The 22,980-nt window shown below is 47.9% G+C and overlaps 1 protein-coding gene across 1 annotated transcript in view; it reads right to left on the minus strand.

Moving 5' to 3' along the window:
* Positions 1-449: 449 nt before the first annotated feature.
* The window catches only part of LOC308169790 (uncharacterized protein), a 65,482-nt gene continuing 42,951 nt past the window's right edge, over positions 450-22,980 (minus strand). Inside the window, exons 18-29 of the mRNA XM_080544537.1 lie at positions 19,315-19,359; positions 8,147-8,200; positions 7,653-7,706; positions 6,407-6,478; positions 6,010-6,045; positions 5,167-5,211; positions 4,833-4,865; positions 4,280-4,426; positions 3,839-3,893; positions 3,095-3,286; positions 2,883-2,960; positions 450-1,394 (exon numbers count right to left, since the gene is read on the minus strand). Coding sequence (XP_080400663.1) covers positions 1,204-1,394; positions 2,883-2,960; positions 3,095-3,286; positions 3,839-3,893; positions 4,280-4,426; positions 4,833-4,865; positions 5,167-5,211; positions 6,010-6,045; positions 6,407-6,478; positions 7,653-7,706; positions 8,147-8,200; positions 19,315-19,359 — 1,002 coding nt within the window. The 3' untranslated portion in view covers positions 450-1,203. The remainder of the gene's footprint in view (positions 1,395-2,882; positions 2,961-3,094; positions 3,287-3,838; positions 3,894-4,279; positions 4,427-4,832; positions 4,866-5,166; positions 5,212-6,009; positions 6,046-6,406; positions 6,479-7,652; positions 7,707-8,146; positions 8,201-19,314; positions 19,360-22,980) is intronic.

Raw genomic sequence — 22,980 nt, forward strand, 5'->3', positions numbered from 1 at the left:
TTCAACATTGACATTAACAATGGGCTTAGCAATACAGTATGATATTTCACAAGATGAAAGTCAGCAACAAATGCAAAAAAATTGAATTAATCTGACAAAAAGATAAAAGATTGTTCTAAGGGGAAACCAGGTAAAGATTGTTCTAAGGGGAAACCAGGTAAAGATTGTTCTAAGGGGAAACCAGGTAAAGATTGTTCTAAGGGGAAACCAGGTAATTCTACACATAGTATAGGGACTTTTACCACCTATCCAGTAGAACAAATTTACCATGAATACCTGGTGATTTTTGACAGTTGGTTTTACAAGTAGAAACATTGATATCATAAAATACATGGAAGCATATGAAAATATATATTGTAAAACCTACCAAAATGTATATAACATAGTCATAGCCATCTCCCAGCATTTAACACCTGTTACTAGGATTAGAAATAGGTTTGGTATATGGTATAGATCACCATCTATAATGTGGAGAATTGAACATGGAGGAAAAACGTTGAAGATTTGAACATATGGGGAAGAGCTATGGGGCACTTGGGTGAACCTATAACAGGTTTGAATACACTTGACAGTTGTTCCTGAGGTTTTCATTAGATTTCAATCACACGCCCATCTTTGATATGGGTTTGTTAAGCACAAAACTTCTGGTGAATGGATACAAGAGAATGAATAATAGAGTACAGCTTTGTTTCCATAGATGATTGTGTGATAGGGCCATGTACAGGGTACATTGTTGTACTATTTCGTTCATACACTCACTGTTACCCTACTATGTAGCCCACCCTGGAATTATAAAACACTTTCCACTATTATATGTCGAGCACGGAGGTAGCATTACAGTACCTAAGGCAGTGCAATATGTATAACATTCCTCTTTATCCCCCCCAAAAAACTGATAATAAATACAAGGACCTGATGATTCCTTTTGGGATAATCACCCCTAAACGTCCAAACCTAAAGTTGTCTCTGACCTCCCCTAAAACCTTGGCTTCAGGGACCATTGCAAAACAGAAGTATACATGGAACCATTCATACAAGTCTCCCTTGTCCTGTTTGTCAGTAAACTGAAACAAATATATTTCCAGCTGAGCACCTATGGAAGTGCACCTTCCATATGCCTTAAGTATGACGTCACATCTTGACCCCATACTGATGCTCCTCCACGTGGGCCTATCCAACGGCATCTTCTGTCTAACGGGGGCATCAGAAGTTGGGCCCTTTACTGAAGCGGTCATCCCTGGGGTTGTAGGCCTGGTAGCACAGGGACATGTCACACACTCCCGGTAGTCCAGACGACCCTCGTTTACCGGGCACTCCTGGCATCCCAGACTTCCCAGACATTCCTTGGGGACCATTATGTCCGATCCCATCTGAACCCCGAGGTCCCTGAACTCCTGCAGTCATCAGTGGGAAAGATAGCATCGGTTAGCAATGCCAGATAGCATCGGTTAGCAATGCCAAATTACACCGAATTTACGGTAACACGCAGTGGCATATGGTTTGAATGTTTCGTGATTTTGTTAAAAGCGAAGAAATATCACACTCTCATCAAGTTGTAACTGGATTGTTACAAAATATCTTAGTATACTAGATATATAGTATATATACCAGTCAAAAGTTTTAGAACGCCTAAATCTTTCCGGTTTTTATAGACATTTACTCAGTTTAATGTCTCAATGTAGGATGAACCCCTGACCAACTAGGCGTAGACGTGAGGGTATTGCATGGCACTGCAAAACGTGGTGGTAGCTCTTTTGGTTCAGGGTGCACAGGGGTGGTTCAATTCGGATCCAGCAAAAGACAGGGGTGCAAAAGCCAGCAAAAGACAGATGGCCCAAAAAGGTGACAAATTATCAATGCGCGGATAACGTGTTTGTTGATTTGGGGGGGGGGGGGTGGAAAGCGCTAGCCCTAAAGGTGCTAAATGGTTAGGGCTAGCACTAATGGTGGCTCAGCAGCGGTAACTTGTCTCCTGATTCTGTTGTGGCTTTGCGTCTGCTGGACCTCTTCTGGTCAGAGTTTCCTCCAGTTTCCAAGTGCTTTTTGATGGTGTAGAAATTCTCACTAACACCTTGGCTTTCTTTGCAATTTCTCTACCTACACTTTTAAGGGTTATAATGGTTTATCTGTCTTCTTTTGTTAATTGCCTTTTTCTTGCCATTATGATAGCAATATACTGTACTAGTTTCTGCAGTGCAATATTGTCCAAATAATGCTTAAAAGGGTGTAGTAACATAATAGTAGTTCTCAACACTGCTTTTATACACACAGAGGGTTTGTAAGTAATCAACAAAAGTTGTCCCAACCTGTAGGAATTGTTTCAACTTTCAAGGCTTAATTTACATCCATTGATGCAGAAAAGCTGTAAGTTGTTAACCCATTACTTGTTCCCTATAAAAGGCCTTTTTTATAACTCAGAAATTTACATAATTTTTCCGTTTTTGGTAACCAAAACTTTTTCTGTAACCTCTGCCAAGTTTACCGCTTACCGTTGTTCCATTTCAGGTCATTCACTAGACTTGTACTGCTTAAACTCCAATAAAAACTGGACAAATGGAGGTGTTCTAAAATGTTTGATTGGTAGTGTAAGTACCGGTCAAGCTAAAATAGGACCATAGGATGAAGCATCATGTTTGTAATGGCGTCTCACACCAATTGGCACTGTCTGGTTAGCGTTCTATGCTAATCCCTGTTGAGAAGCAAAGATCCTGTAACAGTTCCAGAGTCGTGGAGTGTTAATGAGGTGAATTAGTCACATGAATAACCACTAACTGGTCCCTTTAGACTGCTCCAGAGCCCCAGATCTGATCAACTGAAGAAAACCTCATTAACGGCTACGTTATCCATAGTGTCCAACGGCTGTACCGTCGGTGTTAGCTCACCTGTCTGTCCAGGGGGCCCCGGGGGACCAGCACTACCTTCTCCTTTGGTGCCTTTAAATCCTCTTGGTCCGATGTCACCTGTGGATAAGTAAACATTCATAATCACTATGCTGTCTATGTGAGCAGTGAGCAGAGATGACTTTCTCTGCCTGAATAGAGTTGTTGTCTTCTTGATTGGATGTGTGTATACTTCTCATTCATAATCATCCAACCTTTGTCCCCTTGGGAGCCCTGCATGCCAGGGGGCCCTGGGTAACCCTGTGAGCCCGTCCTGCCGGGGTAGCCTGATGGTCCAGTGGAGCCCTTCAATCCTGGAGCACCAGTTTGTCCTGGGGGTCCCTTCACCGTCTGACAGGGCTCACAGCTGGGTGGTGCTAAGGACTGCAGCAGCTGGGGTAACTGGTCTGGAACACATCAATCAATCAATCAAAATGTGTTTTACAGTCTTGTTTCACAGAGCTTATTAGAAGTGAGACCTAAATATAGCAAGAGATAGCAATAGCAACCCTCCAGCAACCATAGCAAGACTGAACTTGAGAGGATTACATTTCTCATGACACAAGCACATTTTCTTTCTGAATAGACAATTTCTTATCAGTGCCAAAATATGGGAATATGAGTGGATCTATACAACATTGAATAGTTATAATATAGACATTTGCACATGTTCTGCCACGCTATCTGATAATGTGATGTTACATGGATGTGACTGTACGGTATATCCATTGTTTCAGCTTCATACATACCCAGGCATGATCATGTTTGATGACAAATTCAGAGGTGTCATATTACACCCGAGTTTTATACCAGTGTATGTTTATGTTGTTTAATCCCTGCAGCCTGCAGTAAGCTGCAGATTCAACAGTGAATACGCCTCCAAAGCTTCCTTCAATTCACACTGTTGTTATTGACATTGCTCAGCCACCACCGCCAGCGGGGAAGTGGCACGTACTTACTCCGCAACACATCGCCGCAGAGCTTGATCAAGTGTTCATCCGAGGGAGGCTTTCCCTGGAAGACACAAATAAGGCCAGGGAAGGTGAGCAGGTGTGAGTGAGGTGGGTGTTGGAGGAATGTTTTAAAGTAAGTAAGTAAGTAAGTAACGTTTATTTATATAGCACAAAATGTACAACGACAAGAGCCGCCCAAAGTGCTTAACAGATCAAATATCAAGAGAAAAACAAGATAAAAGAGATAAAATACAGATTAAAGAAAACTGATCAAATAGAAAAATACACTAAAAGCAGCAAGGTGCAGTACAAATAAAAGTACAAAGAGTGCAGTGTCGGGAAGGCAGGCTCACCTCAGGTCAAAGGCCAGGGAGAAAATATGTGTTTTGACTAGTTTTTTAAAAGCCTTAAACAGTCGGCGTTGAGAGAAAAGGTCAGAAGACTCACAGGTTTCCCAGGATAGCCCGGCATACCCGGTTGCCCTGGCAACCCATCTTGACCGGTAGATCCCCGCGGGCCAATGGCGCCGAGGTGTCCTATGTCCCCTTTCTTCCCATCATGCCCTTTGAAGCCTGTGTCCCCTGTTATGCCTTTCTGGTGGTAGAAGAAGAAAAATACTTTCTCATACACTGAACTATTATGGAGAGAAGATGGCATTATAGATGAGTAATAGTGTCACAAACTTGGCTTTATTACAGAATATTCATATACACTCAGAGAAATAGCAAGGCAAACGCAGCTAAGGCAATAACATTGCGTAGAAGCAGGATTATTGTCACACACAAAACTATTCCAGAGAGTATATAGAGTAGATGTATTTTTCCAAAGCTAACTATTACAGTGTGTTGTCTGTCTATGCTCTGTGGGTGTGATTTTAGAGGTCCCATGGTATTAGCTGTTCAGTGTTTCCCACTTCTGTCAGTTTCACAGGATCTTGGATCCCTAACCCTAAAGGAGACAGGATGGATTAGATCTAATGCGGCAGTCTAATTCTACAAACCTCTCCTTTCCCTCCCCTGGGTCCGGCTTCACCCTGGCAGAAATGGAGAGAAAGAAACTCTGTATTCACTGTGAAGTGGTAAGAATGTACTTATAGTAACAGCAGTTTTATGCTATAACAATACCTACAGGGGAAATTGTGACTATGAACCCATGATAGTGTTTATTCCAACAGTGATAGACTAAACTATTGCTTCTGATATTGGCCTTGGTGCCACATTGGAAACCCGCCTTTCACGGTTACGACACCAGGGTAAAAAAATAAAACTCTCCCCTAGTGACGCAAGCATGACCTCCACTGCCACCCTGTGTTCTGGTGATGTAACTGCACTCACCGGTGCCCCAGGGCTCCCAGGGTCTCCGTTGCTGCTTCTCTCGCCCTGGAACAAGAGACAGTCAGGGTGGGGTTGTGGGGGAGGGGGTGGGGTTGTCATGGGGTGGGGGGGTGGGGGGGGGGGGTTATTGAAGGGGAGAGCACTCTCTACTAAAAGGTCATGATTAGCATCCCCAGCCAAGGGGAGACGTGAAGAGAGACGGCATGGGTCTCATTGACCTTTAACAACCACATCACCTGAGTTCCCCTCTCTCTACCCATGTTGCTCTGCTGCCTGACTGTATCTTTTCCACCCCACTGTGATTGGACAACTATAGGAAGTACGAATCAAAGCACAGACATAAGACACTCTGCTCCGTATTCACAAGGCCCAGGAGGGAGGACTGAGATGGTGGGGGGGGGGGGGGCTTTTTCTCTTCTTCCCTAAGTAAGTCGTGACTAGGACTCATTATTTCCCTGTCAGCTTGCTGGGAAGTTACAGCGTATGAAGTACATATGAGTACATGCTGTGTGAGGAAGCATTCTAAGTAGGACAATCGTTGCTTCTGTAGCCTAGTCAGCTGTTGCTAGAGCCATTCATTTAGGATCCTCAAGGGTTGCAGCACTCTATGTTCTCCCAGGGTCAACTCACCTGGTGTGAAACCAGGTCTGAATCAGTCCCTGACTAAAAGTCCCTGACCAAAAGTGCTGTGGCCCTGCTAAACTGTCATTGAACAGCACATTATGCCAAGCACCTCTGGATACGGTCATCACGGGATAAGGGAAAAGTAGCTGTGCTGAAAATGAATGACTATGGACCAAACAACCTCCATCTGGGAGCCAGACAGTAATGACCATACAGTACCTGGCTTCCCCTGGGACCGGCCTCTCCACCGTCTCCCTGGAAAACAACATGGAACATATGGCCATGATCGTCAACCAACAGGTGCCGGAGCGCACGGCTCTAGACTTCAGTATGAATAACAACCTTTTAGTACATTCAAATGACACCTGTAAGTAAATATGAATAATACATGAACATGCATTATGCAAAGACGTCAAAGTTTATGCTGTAAAACATGGATGAACAAGCTCCTGACACCCAGAGCCATGAATCATTCATCAACTCTCCGTTTGTACTGCCACAGGATGTTTCATTAGGCTGGAAGACACCCCACGGGGTAATTGGACAGTTTTGTTTTTGTTTTTGTTTTGTCTGATTTGTACTGTAGTAGTACCTCCCACCATGCCCATGGCCCTACCTTATGACCTTTGAACCCGAGTGGTCCCATAGCACCTGGTGACCCTGGAAACCCTGGCTCCCCCTGTGTGCCCTATGGAGGTGAAAGGCGATGGAGAGATAAACAGCTGGGCGTGGTGCAGGATCCAACAATAGTTTACCCTCCATGAAACCTGTACCTTTTACCCTAGGATACCAATTTATATAGAATTCAAATGTCTCCTAATCTGTACCTTATCAACCCTCAGAGACATAGTGACGTTAAAGAGATTTACATTTTGGTCGTTTCTATCTTGTTTGAAATCGATCAAATCTTTATCTTCCTTGAAACATGACCGTAAAACTTAAGGATGTGTAACTTTGAGTAATTATTGCAGAATGAATAAAGGAGTTGCACAAGGTTGGCTAATATGGGTGGGAGACTACTGAGTCATTCAGAGAGGATACAATCAGAATGTAAGAGAGAGGGAGGAGGACAGAAGAGATTGAGAGAGAGAGAGGGAGGAGGACAGAAGAGAGAGAGAGATAGAGAGATAGAGATAGAGATAGAGAGAGAGACAGAGAGAGAGAGAGAGATAGAGATAGATAGATAGACAGATAGACAGTTACAGTAGACAGATAGATAGATATATAGATAGATATATAGATAGATAGATAGATAGATAGATAGATAGATAGATAGATAGATAGACATACAGACAGACAGAGAGAGAGAGAGAGAGAGACATAGATAGATAGATAGACAGATAGATAGATAGATAGACAGATAGATAGATAGATAGATAGACAGACAGATAGATAGATAGATAGACAGACAGACAGATAGATAGATAGATAGATAGATAGATAGATAGATAGATAGATAGATAGACAGACAGATAGATAGATAGATAGATAGATAGATAGATAGATAGATAGATAGATAGATAGATAGATAGATAGATAGATAGATAGATAGATAGATAGATAGATAGATAGATAGATAGACAGTTAGATAGATATATAGATAGATAGACAGATAGATAGATAGATAGACAGACAGACAGATAGACAGACAGACAGATAGATAGATAGATAGATAGATAGATAGACAGACAGACAGATAGATAGATAGATAGATATAGATAGACAGACAGACAGACAGACAGACAGATAGATAGCTTGTGTGTGAAAGAGAGAAAGAGATAGAGAGCGAGAAAAAGGAGAGGACCGGAGGATGTGTGTCCAGTCCTATCGATCATGAAGTGTGTCCTCAGTGTGCCTCTCACCTTTTGGCCTTGCGGTGCTGGAGAGCCAGCAGACCCTCGATCCCCAGAGCTTCCCTGAATGCAGACATACAAACACAACTTAACATGCAAAACACACACACCTCCACTTACACCCACACACACCCACACACACAGACACACTCTTTATGCTACCCCAGTCAACAAGAGCGAACTGACCCTTCCTTAGCAAAGCAATACAGCACATTCATTAAAACACATAATAATAATAATAATAATAATAATAATAATAATAATAATAATAATAATAATAATAATAATAATGATAATAATAATAATAATAATAATAATAATACAAACACATTTTTAAAATAATACTTTCACCTCTAACATGATTTATTTTCAAAGGAATATAAAAAAGGAGATAATGACATTATCAGCAGCCCGTTCCCAGAGCTGAGGAAGCCCAGCTCACTGGGGATGAGAGAGCCATAGCATTAGCATAATTGCTAATTAAATTGTGGGACTAGACAAACCTTGGGGCCGTCTCGTCCACTCTCCCCCGGCGGCCCCGCAGGCCCGTGGATCCCCTGGAGGAGGAAACAGACAGTTGGCTGGAGGCGCTGTGAAAGCCTGCGCTTAGTCAGAGTCACTATGGGAAAACAAGACTTTATTATCTTTATTAATATCTTTATGTTTGAATCAAAATGCCACATAAGGTGGCCTGAGATCGTCTAGTGGTCTAGCACCATGGCCTATAAGTGCACACTCTCTTCACTGATTCTATCCAATAAAATGAAAAACATAAGAGTGGGACTGCAACTACATTTTTTAAATAACCTGAAATAACAAATGGCACATAACAAGTGTATGTGTGGAAGGTAAGAGCGTTTATACCAAGAGCAGTTTGAATGTCAAGGATGAATCACCTGATCAATCATATTCCTCCACCTGAGTAGATTTGTGTATCACGTTCTCTTGACAAAGTTTGTATTTTTGGTAGTTATAATATAGTTATTATAAAAAATGACATGTATAAATATAAATAAATAGATATGTCAAATATTATTTGTCAGTGCGGGGCAGAAACCACAACAATATATCACAAAATAATATAACTGTATAACGATAGTTATGGAGATAGACTCCAGTTCTATGAGTGGAGCGGAGCCCCATAGGGGAGCTCTGCTCCTATTGGTTTACCCGCTACCTAAAGTAGCCAATGACTGAATTTTTCAATGCCTGCGCCCGCCTGGGGTGCTATATAAAGGGGCGTACTTCGCTCCATCATTCTCCCAAACATACAAAACAGCCGGGTTTGAACAAGTCGAAGTGGGCCAGCAGCCCTATGGGGCTCCGCTCCACTCATAGAACTGGAGTCTATCTCCATAACTATCGTTCTATATCGTGGAGCTCCGCCCCATAGGGGAGCTCTGCTACTATTGGTTTAGGCGGAGCGAGCGAGGCCAAATGTACCCCCACTGAGACTATTAGTCCGAAAACAATCTCAGCGGCACCCGGAGCTGACCACTGATGTTGGTTCAAGACAACCTTAAAAAGTTGGCCCGACCCACACCGAGTCTGCTCCACTGATCTAGCCCTTACGTGAGCACGTAGGGTTGTAGATCTAACGGAACATGTCCTGGAGGAGGTCCCCTCCCCAGGCACATCCGTAATCATCCTGACAGCACTTGATTAGAATCCCCAACCAGGGTAATCCAAGTGCCTTCCCCACTACATCAGTCATCAGCAAAACTGAGGACAGAATGAGAAAAGGATGAGGAAGAAATATCACTTACCTAACCCTTACGTTGGGTTGTTGATCTAACAGAACATGTCCTGGAGGAGGGTCCCCTCCCCAGGCACATCCGTACTCATCCTGACAGCACTTGAATAGAATCCCCATGACCAGGGTAATCCAAGTGCCCTTCCCACAACATCAGTCATCAGCAAAACTGAGGACAGAATGAGAAAAGGATGAGGAAGAATATCACTGATCTAGCCCTTACGTGAGCACGTAGGGTTGTAGATCTAACGGAACATGTCCTGGAGGAGGGTCCCCTCCCCAGGCACATCCGTATTCCTCCTGACAGCACTTGAATAGAATCCCCATGACCAGGGTAATCCAAGTGCCTTCCCCACTACATCAGTCATCAGCAAAAACTGAGGACAGAATGAGAAAGGATGAGGAAGAAATATCACTGATCTAACCCGTACGTGAGCACGTAGGGTTGTTGATCTAACCGCGGAACATGTCCTGGAGGAGGGTCCCCTCCCCAGGCACATCCGTATTCATCCTGACAGCACTTGAATAGAATCCCCATGACCAGGGTAATCCAAGTGCCCTTCCCACAACATCAGTCATCAGCAAAACTGAGGACAGAATGAGAAAAGGATGAGGAAGAATATCACTGATCTAGCCCTTACGTGAGCACGTAGGGTTGTAGATCTAACGGAACATGTCCTGGAGGAGGGTCCCCTCCCCAGGCACATCCGTATTCCTCCTGACAGCACTTGAATAGAATCCCCATGACCAGGGTAATCCAAGTGCCTTCCCCACTACATCAGTCATCAGCAAAACTGAGGACAGAATGAGAAAAGGATGAGGAAGAAATATCTTTCAAGTAATACCGTACAAAAGGTGATGGCGACGACCAAGACGCCGCCTCACATATCTCCTCCACTCCCACTCCCCTGAGAATGGCCACTGATGTGGCCATGCCCCTGGTGGAATGAGCCCGAATGCCAGTCGGCACGGGCTGCCCCTTCGATTCGTATGCGAGGCTAATAGCCTCGCAAATCCAATGGGACAGCCTCTGCTTCGAGAGTGGTGCCCCGGCTTTCTGTCCGCCGTAGCAGATCAGAAGCTGGGGAGAAGATCTCAGTCCTGCTGTGCGCTTCACATATTGTGCCAACGCGCGCACCGGACATAGACAATGTAAACGCCTCTCCCTCTCTCCATCGTGAGGAGGAGGAAAAAAGGCGCTCAGAGCACAGCTCTGAACCCTAAACCCACGATTAACCTTAGGGATAAAAGCCGGGTTAGGGCGTAACACAGCTTTTGTTTCGTCATCAGATATGATCAAACAATCTGCCCGTGTCGAGAGAGCACATAAATCACTCACTCGCTTAGCCGTAGTCAAGGCGAGGAGTAGACTCGTCTTGAGAGACAATAAACGCAACGACACAGTGTCAATGGGTTCGAATGGGGGCACGCACAGCGCCTCTAGCACAATCGACAGGTCCCATTTTGGCATTAGAGTCCTATGAGGGCGTCTAAGCCTACACACTCCAGTCAAAAAACGCTTAACCAGCGAATGACTGAACAGTGTCGTTGTCGCAAAACCCTCATGACAAGCTGAGATGGCAGCCGCGTAAACTTTAATAGTTCCCGCCGCCAATCCCTTGTCAAACAGCGACTGTAAGAAGCACAAGAAAGTTTCGACCCGACAGCAGACTGGGTCAACGTCCTGTCCCTCACACCACTGTGTAAACACTCGCCAGCGCGCCGCATATCCCTTTGCAGTGGATTGCGCGCCCGCACTCTGAATGGTCTGAATGACCGCGTCTGTCAGACCCCTGCGTTCTAACAAATCCCTCTCAGTAACCAGGCCATGAGGGGGCCCCCCATCATAGGCGGCCCCCTCACCAAGCCTCTGGCTTGAGAGAGTGCATCTTGTCGATGAGGTATGGGCCATGGGCCCTCTACCAACATCTCCATCAGTTCCGGAAACCACGGGGCTCCGGGACGGTCCGGGGCTACAAGAATTAACTCTAGCCTCTCTGACCTCACTCGTGCCAACAGTGGGAGGATAGATGTCAGGGGTGGGAACGCGTATAACAGGACCCTCGGCCATGGGTGGTGTGCGAATGCATCGACTCCCAATGGCGGATTGTCCTGTTCGCGCAGGGAGAACCAAAGGCGACACTGCGCATTCGTCCGGGACGCAAACAGATCCACTTCTGCTTGCCCGAACCGTGCCCAAATCAGAGACACAATGGAGGGTGCTAACCTCCAGTCGTCGTCCCTCGGGCCTCCCCGTGATAACAGATCTGCTCCTTCGTTGAGCAGACCTGGAATGTGGAGAGCTTTTAGCGAACTCAGGTGTGTGACAGCCCACAGCCATATATCTGTCGCTAGGCGATGAAGTGACGCTGAGCGTACTCCCCCTTGACGATTAATGTATGCTACTGTTGTCCTGTTGTTGGATCTGACTAACACGTCCAGATCCTTTAACACCGGGGCAAAATGAAGTAGCGTTAACTTCACCGCCTCGAGTTCCAGCAGGTTGATGTGACGCGTCTCTAACGGTCCCCATCTTCCTGCCACCGAACCTGCCTGACACACTCCTCCCCACCCAGTCAATGACGCGTCCGTGAAGACTGGGTAGTGGGATGCCGGTCTGCCCATGGCAACTCCGCGCGCGATGACGCGCGGGTCTCTCCAGTAGCTCAGGTCGGTCTTGACCGATCTCGGTATTACAATCAACTTGCGACGGTGTCTCACTGGATCCAGTCGCAGTCGTGCGAACCACCTCTGCAGTCTGCGCATGTGTAATAGGCCTAAGGGGACCACTACATGGGCTGCAGACATCAGTCCTAGTAAGGACATCATTGACAGAGCGGTGATTGTATTTGTCACTCGACACACCCGGAGAGCTGACGTCAGTGTCGCTCTCCGTGGTGCCGATAAACTGGCCCTCATCTTGGCAGTATCCAACTGAATGCCTAGATAGGAAAACTGTTGAGCCGGCCACGGAGCACTCTTTGTCCAGTTGACAGCTAACCCCAGCTGAGTGAGGTGCTGCACCAGTGAGGTTGCGTCCCGAATGGCTCGATTTGGGCATTGGGCCAAGACCAGTAGGTCGTCGAGATATGCTAATATGCGTATCCCGTTTCGCCTCAGTGGTTCGAGTGCTGTCTGCACGCATTTGGAGAAAGTTCGAGGAGCAAGCACGTACCCGAAGGTAGGTTGCCGTCTGTAAAGAGTGTTTGCTATGTGTAACAATGCCCTTTATTGACGCAGGTTTATTATGCCTGATAATCAAAGAACCGGCCGCACGCTCATGAGCTGGGCCAGATCCTGATAGACATGGAGGGGTTATTGATGTAAATAACGGTCCCTCTATACGGCTACAGACAGGGGTGTTTAACCCCGTTTGTGTCGTGATAGGGGTAAGTCTGTTAGGCAGAGAGCTGGCCACACGCTGGTACGCTGGGCCAGTCTCCGCTTTGTTTCTAACCGGTAGCGATTGGACCACGCTCCGACAAGGCAGGCGGGTCTCCGCTCCGGTAGATAACATGGGAAAATCACCTTTACTGAAAAAGTAAGGTGGGGATTTTCCTTCTTTTACCTCTTTATGAGGTAGCAGCCATGAAGAGGAAACCGGTGGTGGGGTCATTACCGACCCCTCCGCCAGTGAAACCGGGCCACGCTGCCGTGGGGGGCCGTAGCGGGCCCTCCCAGTGGTCAGCGGCGGGGGCTGGGGATGCCGAGTGGGGCATGGCTCCGTCTGTAGAGGTGGAGCCAGTGCCGCATCACACCGAAACCTCAGTTTCGCAGCCGTTGACGGTCTAGTCGTCAACACGGCGGAAGAAGAAGAGGTGGAGGGTCGCTGGAGGGGGAGGTGGCTGGCAAGGTGCCTCTTAGCCTCCTCCATCGCGGCCAGGCGCACCGTCAAGGTGTCCATGGCGGGACCGAATAGCCCTTGTCTCTCTATTGGAGCATTCAGTAGGGCCATCCGGTCCGCCCCGGTCATGGTGGTGAGAGACAGCCACATCTGTCGCTGCTGCACCACCGCGTTTGCCATCAGGCGACCCCCACAAACCGCGACGCCCTGGGCCAGGTACATCGTCGCGGCACTGAGCTTGCTCAGAAGCACCGCCTCCGCTGCAGACAAACCGTTGGGTCGGTCTGTGGTGATTTTCGCAATGGCGGCGTTAAACACGGCAATGTTATTCGCCGCTGCCGCCGCCTGCGCACCGAGAGCGTAGCTCTTGTCTACCAGGGTGGCGTTAAACCTGTCACGCTGGTTGGGCGGCTTTTTTTAGGCACCGACCAGGCGCTGGACCCCGGTACCAAGTAGGCGGCTAGCGCTGGTTCGAGCGGCGGGGAGCCGTTGGTCATCCCCTCCGCGAGCCCCTCCACTCTGGTAAAGGGCAAGAACGCCTTCACCGGCGCCCTGCCTGTGAGTGGTTCTCCCCACTTGTCCTCCACGAACTTATCTAAGCCCGGGAGGACAGCGTTAGGAGGTTGGTCCTGTCGCTTCGCCCTTTTCCCGTAAAACAGGTCCTTCACCCAGAAGGACTCCGTTGGGGGAGGGGAGGCGGGACGGGGAATTGCCAACACGCCTGCCGCAGCTTCCAGGAGGCCCTGGAAGTCGTGGTGGAGTGATGGGGGGGCGAGGGCGGGGAGCACGTGCTCTACCTGCCGCTCGCTCTCATCAGAGCTTTCTGATTCTGACACCGGCACCGACCACTCAGCTGGGTGAGGGCGGCGTGATGTCAGGGCCGGCTGAGCGGGCGGGACCATCCCTACTTGGGGAGGTGCCTGCCCAGAACGCCGTTCTTGCTTGTCCTCCGCTGCTAGAAAATCGCAGCGGCAGGTGTCCCGGAGGAACTTCTTCGTGGTCGGCGGCGGACGATCCATCGCTGAAGGGAAAAGTCTCCTCCGCTGAAAAGTGTCCTCCGCTGCTTGGAAGTCGCAGCGGCAGGCGTCCCGGAGGAACTTCTCCATAGGCGGCGGACGATCCATCTTGAAGAGAAAAGTCTGGCGGGTCCTCCAGTCTTAGTAGTCGTCCTTCTCAGTCTTCAGATATAAACCCGTGCTGAACTTTTTGGGAGAATTATGGAGCGAAGTACGCCCCTTTATATAGCACCCCAGGCGGGCGCAGGCATTGAAAAATTCAGTCATTGGCTACTTTAGGTAGCGGGTAAACCAATAGGAGCAGAGCTCCCCTATGGGGCGGAGCTCCACGATATAGAACTGCCTGGTACGGTAGCTGCACTGTCCTCGCCCGTAAGGCCCTGCAGAGAGTGGTGAAAGAGGGCTGTGTCTCAGGAGGTAGAGCCGGCGTCTAATGATCGCAAGGTTGGCAGATCGGCGGTTCGAGCCCCGGCTGGCCACATGTCGAAGTGTCCTTGGGCAAGACACTGAACCCCAAATGTCTCCCAATGAGCGGGCTGGTGCCTTGCCGTGTGTGAATGTGTGTGTGATTGGGTGAATGACAGGCCGTTGTAAAGCACGTTGGAATAAGGCGCTATATAAGTCAGTCTGTTTATATAAGTCAGTCTGTTTATATAAGTCAGTCTGTTTAGGGCTGTGAGCTCCCAGCCGTCGGGGACATCTACTCTACCCGGGAGGAAGGCCGAGAAGATCATCAAGGACTCCATCCTGTTCTCTCTGTTCTCATCTGGCCAAAGGTGTTGGAGTAAAGGCCAACAGGGTCTGAAACAGTTCTACCCATACCCACATACCCACATACCCTCATACTCTCATACCTTCATACCCTCATACCTTCATACCCTCATACCCACATACCCACATACCCTCATACCTTCATACCTTCATACCTTCATACTCTCATACCTTCATACCCTCATACCTTCATACCTTCATACCCTCATACCCTCATACCTTCATACCTTCATACCTTCATACCCTCATACCCTCATACCTTCATACTCTCATACTCTCATACTCTCATACCTTCATACCTTCATACCTTCATACCCTCATACCTTCATACCTTCATACCTTCATACCTTCATACTCTCATACCTTCATACCCTCATACCTTCATACATTCATACCTTCATACCTTCATACTCTCATACTCTCATACCTTCATACTCTCATACCTTCATACCTTCATACCTTCATACTCTCATACCCTCATACCTTCATACCCTCATACCTTCATACCCTCATACCTTCATACCCTCATACCCTCATACCTTCATACCCTCATACCCTCATACCTTCATACCTTCATACCCTCATATGAATGAATGAATGAATGGACTTTATTGTCATTGCTACAGTACAGGTACCAAACAACGAAATTTAGGAGGGGTGGCTCCCCTGGTGTTAGGAAAGGGAAAAAAAAAAGTAAAAAAAAAAAAATCACAAGAAGGGAAGGAGCTGGTTTACATAAATAAAGGCTATGTACACTATCCACTGTACTATACTGTACAGATAGACGACTAGGGTTGTCATATTGCACAATAGTATTGTTTCACGTTATTTAAAGTGTCACAGTTTGCAGGCTTGAAATGTACATGTTTGTGCCTCAGCACTACACCTGATTTTTTTCAGTCCAGCAGCTGCCATACAATCCGTCCAGACTGTCCAGGGCCCAGAACTTAGGTCTTTGCTGTGTTCAGGGCCTGGACGGCCCTGTGGTAGAAGCTGTTCTTCAGTCTGTTTGTCTTAGCGGCCAGGGTCCTGAACCGCCTTTTCGAGGGCAGCCTGGTAAAGTGTTCGTACCCAGGGTGGGTCGGGTCCCTGGAGATCTTGGAGGCCTTCCTGAGACAGCGTGTGTTGTACAGCTCTTCCAGAGAGGGGAGGGGGGCGCCGGTGATCTTCTGTGCTGTTCTCACGACTCTCTGTAGCGCATTTCTCTCCGCTGTTGTGCAGCTGGAGAACCAGTTGCAGATGCCGTAGGTGAGGATGCTCTCCACTGCGCCGCGGTAGAAGGTCACCAGTATCTCCTGCTTGCTGTGTTCCTTCCTGAGGACTCTCAGGGTGTATAGCCGCTGTTGTGCCCTCTTGATGGTGCCTTTTGTGTTGTCCTTCCAGGTCAGGTCATCCCGCATGTGCATCCCCAGGAATCGGAGGGTTGAGACTCTCTCCACGCTCTCTCCGTCGATGAGCAGGGGCTGTATCTCGGACTTTTTCCTCCTGAAGTCTACGATGATTTCCTGGGTCTTTGACTTGTTCAGCAGCAGGTTGTTAACCTTGCACAGCTTGCTCAGTTGCTCTACCTCATCCCTGTACGCCGCCTCGTCCTCCCCGAGATGCATCCCACCACGGTGGTGTCGTCTGCAAACTTTACGATGGAGTTGCTGGGGTGGACGGGGGTGAAGTCGTAGGTGTAGAGGTTGTAGAGGATGGGGCTTAGCACGCAGCCCTGGGGGGACCCAGTGCTGAGTCTGAGGGCTGTGGAGGTGTGGGGGCCCACCCGCACCCTCTGGGGGCGGTCGGTCAGGAAGTCCTTGATCCACGCACATATAGAGTGTGATAGACCCAGGTCTAGTAGTTTGGTCACTAGCCTGTCTGGAAGGATGGTGTTGAAGGCGGAGCTGAAGTCCACGAAGAGCAGTCTCGCGTAGCTGTTTCCCCTCTCCAGGTGGGATAGAGTGGCGTGGAGAGTCGTCGCGATGGCGTCCTCTGTGGACCTGTGGGCTCTGTAGGCGAACTGGTATGGATCCAGGTTGGGCGGGAGGCGTGTGAGTATGTGGGCCCGGACTAGTTTCTCGAAGCACTTCATGATGATTGGTGTGAGTGCCACCGGGCGGTAGTCGTTTAGGCAGCTCACCGTACTTTTCTTCGGGACTGGGATGATAGTTGAGGTTTTCAGGCAGGGTGGGATGGTGGCCTGGGACAGGGACTGGTTAAAGATGTTGGTGAAAACCCCGGCCAGCTGGTCGGCGCAGTCTCTCAGCACCCGTCCCAGGACGCCATCCGGCCCCGAGGCTTTCCTGGGGTCCACCGCCTTCAGTACGCGTCTCACTTCATGCTCTGTGAGGGTGAGGCTGCTGAGACCTGGAGAGAGTGGTGTTTGTGTTGCGGTTACCTCCGTTCGCCCCTCGTCGAACCGGGCGTAGAAGGTGTTCAGCTTTCCCGCCAGCAGGGGGTCGTCCTCTGCGGCTGTGAGCCTGTTGGCTCTGAAGTTTGTCATCTGCTGAACCCCCTGCCACATCCGCCTGGAGTCGTTGCTCAGGAGGCATTCCTCAATCTTCTCTCTGTGGTCTGCCTTGGCCGCTTTGATTCCGCGCTTTAGGTTGGCCCTGGTGGAGCTGTACAGCGGTGTGCTCTTCCCTGCGAAGAAGGCGTTGTCCCTCTCGTTGATCAGTTTTTGGACCTTCCCAGTCATCCATGGCTTCCTGTTGGGGTAGACCCGGACCCGTTTGTCCACGGTGACTGAGTTGGTGCAGTTCACTATGTGGTTCAGAACCGACGACGTGTACTGTTCCAGGTCCTCATGCTCATATTCCTGCCATAGGGTGTCATTTAGGCAGATCTGCAGTGGAGCGGACCCTTCTGGCCAGGTTCTGACAGTTTTAGTGGTGATGGGAGCACTTTTCCCCATGGTAGTGTATGCAGGGATCAGGAGGATTGACAAATGGTCAGACATGCCTAGATGAGCTAGCGGACTAGCCTTGTAAGCACGTACATACCTTCATACCTTCATACCTTCATACCTTCATACCTTCATACCCTCATACCTTCATACCTTCATACCCTCATACCTTCATACCCTCATACCTTCATACCTTCATACCCTCATACCTTCATACCCTCATACCTTCATACCTTCATACCCTCATACCTTCATACCTTCATACCTTCATACCCTCATACCTTCATACCTTCATACCCTCATACCTTCATACCCTCATACCTTCATACCCTCATACCTTCATACTCTCATACCCTCATACCCTCATACCTTCATACCTTCATACCTTCATACCCTCATACCCTCATACACACATACCCACATACCCTCATACCCACATGTACCCATACCCACAGGCCATAAGACAAGACTGCTATACCCCTCCTCCTTCTCCCCAGAATGTCTTCCTCAGGTCTTCCTACCTCCTCACCTCTGGAACTATCAATCAACCATGTGAGAATTGTTGCTGTATAACAGCGATAACACACTCAACGTGTGTGTGCTATATCTAGGATATATAATTATATATATATATGTGATGGTCCACCGCCCTCGGCTGCACCTCACATGACAGCCGTTGTGACGTCCATGACATAGCACACCAAGGAGTGTGTTATTCCTAAATAAAATGTGCTAGACACATCAGTGAAGGGGGAAAAAAACATTGTAATTGAAGCAGGTTAGATGTGCAGCTTCATTTGACCAACAGAGGGCAGTAATCAAACACCCTATGCGTACATTTATGGCTCTGTAATAAGAGTCTGGCTGTAGCCATGCTGTAACAGTGGACCTCTTAATGTGCCATGCAAATGAGTTAGCCCATGGGCCCTTTTGGGGTCTAACCCTGACCCCCACTCCCATGCACAGATAGGTCAGAGCACATGGTCAACTGAGCATTTAGGGGTTAAGTGCCGTACATCAATATCACTACTTGACGATGTCATGTCATTTAATGTTCCATTGCAACAAATGCATGCAGCAAATAACCATCAAATATAACCACCAAAATGACTGTTTGTGACTGAGTGTGGTTATTTAGTCAAAACACTGCAGTCGGTTCTTGGTTGTCATGGAGATGTTGACACACACCTCTGGTCCTTTCTGCCCCATTGCTCCCTTCTGTCCTGGTGTTCCTCTCTCCCCCTGTCAGAAAACATGAAGACATCACAGAAACTTCAGCAGTCTCGTTTTGCCAGACTGTATATAGTCATACATTAGGGGAAGGGTGGAGATGGTGACTGCACAGAGCTCAACCGATACCCAGTACAGACCAGCCAATGGACAGTGCTACGAAGGCTTACCTGAGGACCTGTTGGACCCGCCACTCCAGGAAGCCCGCGGATACCCTGGTGACGACACAGCAGGTCAGATACTGGATCATCATCACACACTGACTGACAAGAGTCCCCAGCCCCTTCCCATCACTCTGTCTCTGTCTCCTACCCTCTTCCCCTAACCCCGTCCCCGACTGGAGCCCCATCGCCTAGCCCCACCATCCAGCCTCTCTACCTCACCATCCAGCCTCTCTACCTCACCATCCAGCCTCTCTACCTCACCATCCAGCCTCTCTACCCCACCATCCAGCCTCTCTACCTCACCATCCAGCCTCTCTACCTCACCATCCAGCCTCTCTACCTCACCATCCAGCCTCTCTACCCCACCATCCAGCCTCTCTACCTCACCATCCAGCCTCTCTACCTCACCATCCAGCCTCTCTACCCCACCATCCAGCCTCTCTACCTCACCATCCAGCCTCTCTACCTCACCATCCAGCCTCTCTACCTCACCATCCAGCCTCTCTACCTCACCATCCAGCCTCTCTACCTCACCATCCAGCCTCTCTACCTCACCATCCAGCCTCTCTACCTCACCATCCAGCCTCTCTACCTCACCATCCAGCCTCTCTACCTCACCATCCAGCCTCTCTACCTCACCATCCAGCCTCTCTACCTCATCATCCAGCCTCTCTACCTCACCATCCAGCCTCTCTACCTCACCATCCAGCCTCTCTACCTCACCATCCAGCCTCTTCTGTGATATATATTCTTGTATATCTGAATATAACTGGATAGAGGTGATATGTTGGCCTCCCATTCCATTCCATTCCTAGTATTATCACAACTAGATTACTGCCTGGTGGTCTGGTCAGGCGAAAACAAATCTACGGAAGCTACAACAGGTTCAGTACAGAGCAGCTTGCCGTGCAGTGCAGTGCACAATGAGAGCAAATATAAATGACATGAATGACCGACTCTTCTGGCTTAAAGTTGATGAGAGGGTAAAAAAATTATTTCATTTGTAAAAAATATGAATGTTCTGAAAACCCCTGTCTGTTTGTATACGCAGCTTACACTCAGCTCTGATGTACACACATACCCCACAAGTGGTAACTACACATTTCCAAAACCTAAACAAAATCGAAACAACGTGCAGTGCTGTATAGAGCCATGGTTGAGTGGATCGCCCTACCAGGTCATAACCCAGAACCCAGAAAAATCAGTTTAAAAAAACAAGTGAAGCAACACATCATACGCATTAGATTTGTCTGGTACTCCTAACTGAGTATTTTATTGCTGTGTGTGGATGGTTCTTTTTTGTTATGCTCACTAAAAGTGACCCTAACCCTAACCCTCACCACTGAGGCCGTGAGCATTTCTGACTTTTATTTAGTTTTTATTTTTGGTAATTTGTTGTTATGTATGTTGACATTTTTCTCCTTTGTTCTATGTTTTTGTGATGTCATTTATGTTGATGTTATTCTTCTTTGTTATGTTTTGTTATGATTTCTTGTGTATGTTTTGTGTGGACCCCAGGAAGAGTAGCTGATGCTTTGCAGATAGATGATGCTTTGCAGATTGCTGATACTCTGATGCTTTGCATCAGCTACGGTAATTGGGATCTTAATAAATCAAATCAAATCCATACAAATGTGAAAATTAGCCTGCACAATGCTGTAGTGTTATCATGGGGGGAATAAAAGGCTCTGGCAAAACAGAGTGTTTGTTACGGGTCTACTTAGATCGATGCCATCGGCTATCGACTTGTTTGGTTGTTTCTGCATGACCCGTGTGTAGGTGCTTGTTCCCTTCACTTTGATATTACATGGCTGAACTTGATACACGTGTCTGTCATCATTGCTGCATCATACCATACACAAACATGGTGTCAGAAGCTGCTGAACTCACGTTAGCGGAATATTAGATCATATGAAGTGAGTACAGGTAGAGTAGCCTATGTCTGGATCGGAATCAAGTGATTCGGAGACTTTAGAAGACGAGACAAGTCAGCGAGCAACGATAGCTAGCATGGCAGCCATTAGTTTTCCACCCCCTTCACCCATGAGCTTCACGGGCGATTGGAGCGTCAATTGGGACATATTCCGGGCCGAATATGAGGACTATGTCATCGTTACTGTCATAACTGAAAAGGACAAGAAAATCCAGGCTGCAACTCTGAGGACCGTGATGGGAAGTGAATGCAGACATATATACCGTCACAACTTAAATCTTTCCGAAGAGGATCAGGGGGATGCTGCGATCATACTGGCCGCGTTGGAGAAGTATTTCAAACCTACCAAGAACACAATATATGAAAGGTACGTCTTCGGGAGCTGCAAACAGGAGGAAGGAGAATCTATAGACGGTTTTGTGACCAGGCTGAGAGAAAGGGCAGCAACCTGTGAGTACGGACAGTTAAGAGATGAGATGATTCGTGACAAAATTGTACTGGGTGTTGGTAACGAGAGCATAAGGCGCAGATTGCTTAGAGAAAAGCAACTGACGTTGATCACAGCAATTGACATGTGCCGCACAACGGAGCAGACAGACATTCGTATGAGAGCGATGGAGATAGCGAGTCCTCCGCACGTAGAAGCGGTGCTCGCCGTTGCTAGGCAACAATCTAGGCAACAACAATCCAGGCAAAACCAATGGAGGCAGAGCAATTCACCCAGAGCTGTAGACGCAGGCTATGCATGTAAATACTGTGGCAACTCGCATGCAAGGGGCAGAGATCACTGCCCAGCATTCGGAAAACAATGCAAATCATGTGGAGTAAATAATCACTTTGCTAAAGTGTGTCAAAAAAGCAAAAGACCCACTGAGGGAAAGATACACTGCATGGAAAATACAGCTGAGAGCTCAGAACAAAACAGTGAGGAAGACATATACATGCATGAGTCAATTGGTGCAGTGCAAGCCAAAGGGAAGAAATGGTTTGTAACATTACGTTTTCACAACAAGCCACAGCAATGTCAGTTGGACTCTGGAGCGACATGCAATGTAATGAGCCTTCATGACAAGAAAAGGCTGGCACCCAACGCACCACTCTGCCCAAGTGAGGCTAGACTAAAGCTGTACTCCGGGGAAACACTGAGCTCCATAGGCATCTTTGAGACAGAATGTAGAGTAAGAGGTCAAACATACAAGCTCTCATTTGAAATAGTTAAGTCTAGGCAAAATCCTCTCCTGTCAGGCTCTACCTGTGAACGCCTAGGTCTCATGCAGTTCACAATCCCTGAGGACGTGCTCAAAGTGGAACATGCACAGCCTGGAGCCCTAACCAAGGAGCAGCTGACTAAAAAATACAGTGATGTATTCAACTCACCTGTGGAATCTCTACCCGGGGAGGTCCACTTTGACCTAGATTCCAGGGTTCCTACAGTTCAATGTGCCCCTCGCAATGTTCCCATTGCAATGAAAGCAGCAGTCAAAGCCCAGCTGGACAAGTACGAGGCTGACGGCCACATGGCGCCGGTCACAGACCCAACTGATTGGATCAGCAACATGGTTATTGTAAAAAAAACAGACACGCTCAGACTATGTATAGATCCTAAGTTCCTGAACAAGGCCCTAAAGCGCTCTCATTACATCATGCCTACTCTGGATGATGTCCTGTACAAACTACCGAAGGCAAGAGTATTCACCTTAGTGGATGCCCGAGATGCATTTCTACAATGCAGACTTGAC

This window comes from Nansenia antarctica (assembly GCF_963989245.1).
Source record: "Nansenia antarctica genome assembly, chromosome: 13".
Classification (NCBI taxonomy): domain Eukaryota; kingdom Metazoa; phylum Chordata; class Actinopteri; order Argentiniformes; family Microstomatidae; genus Nansenia; species Nansenia antarctica.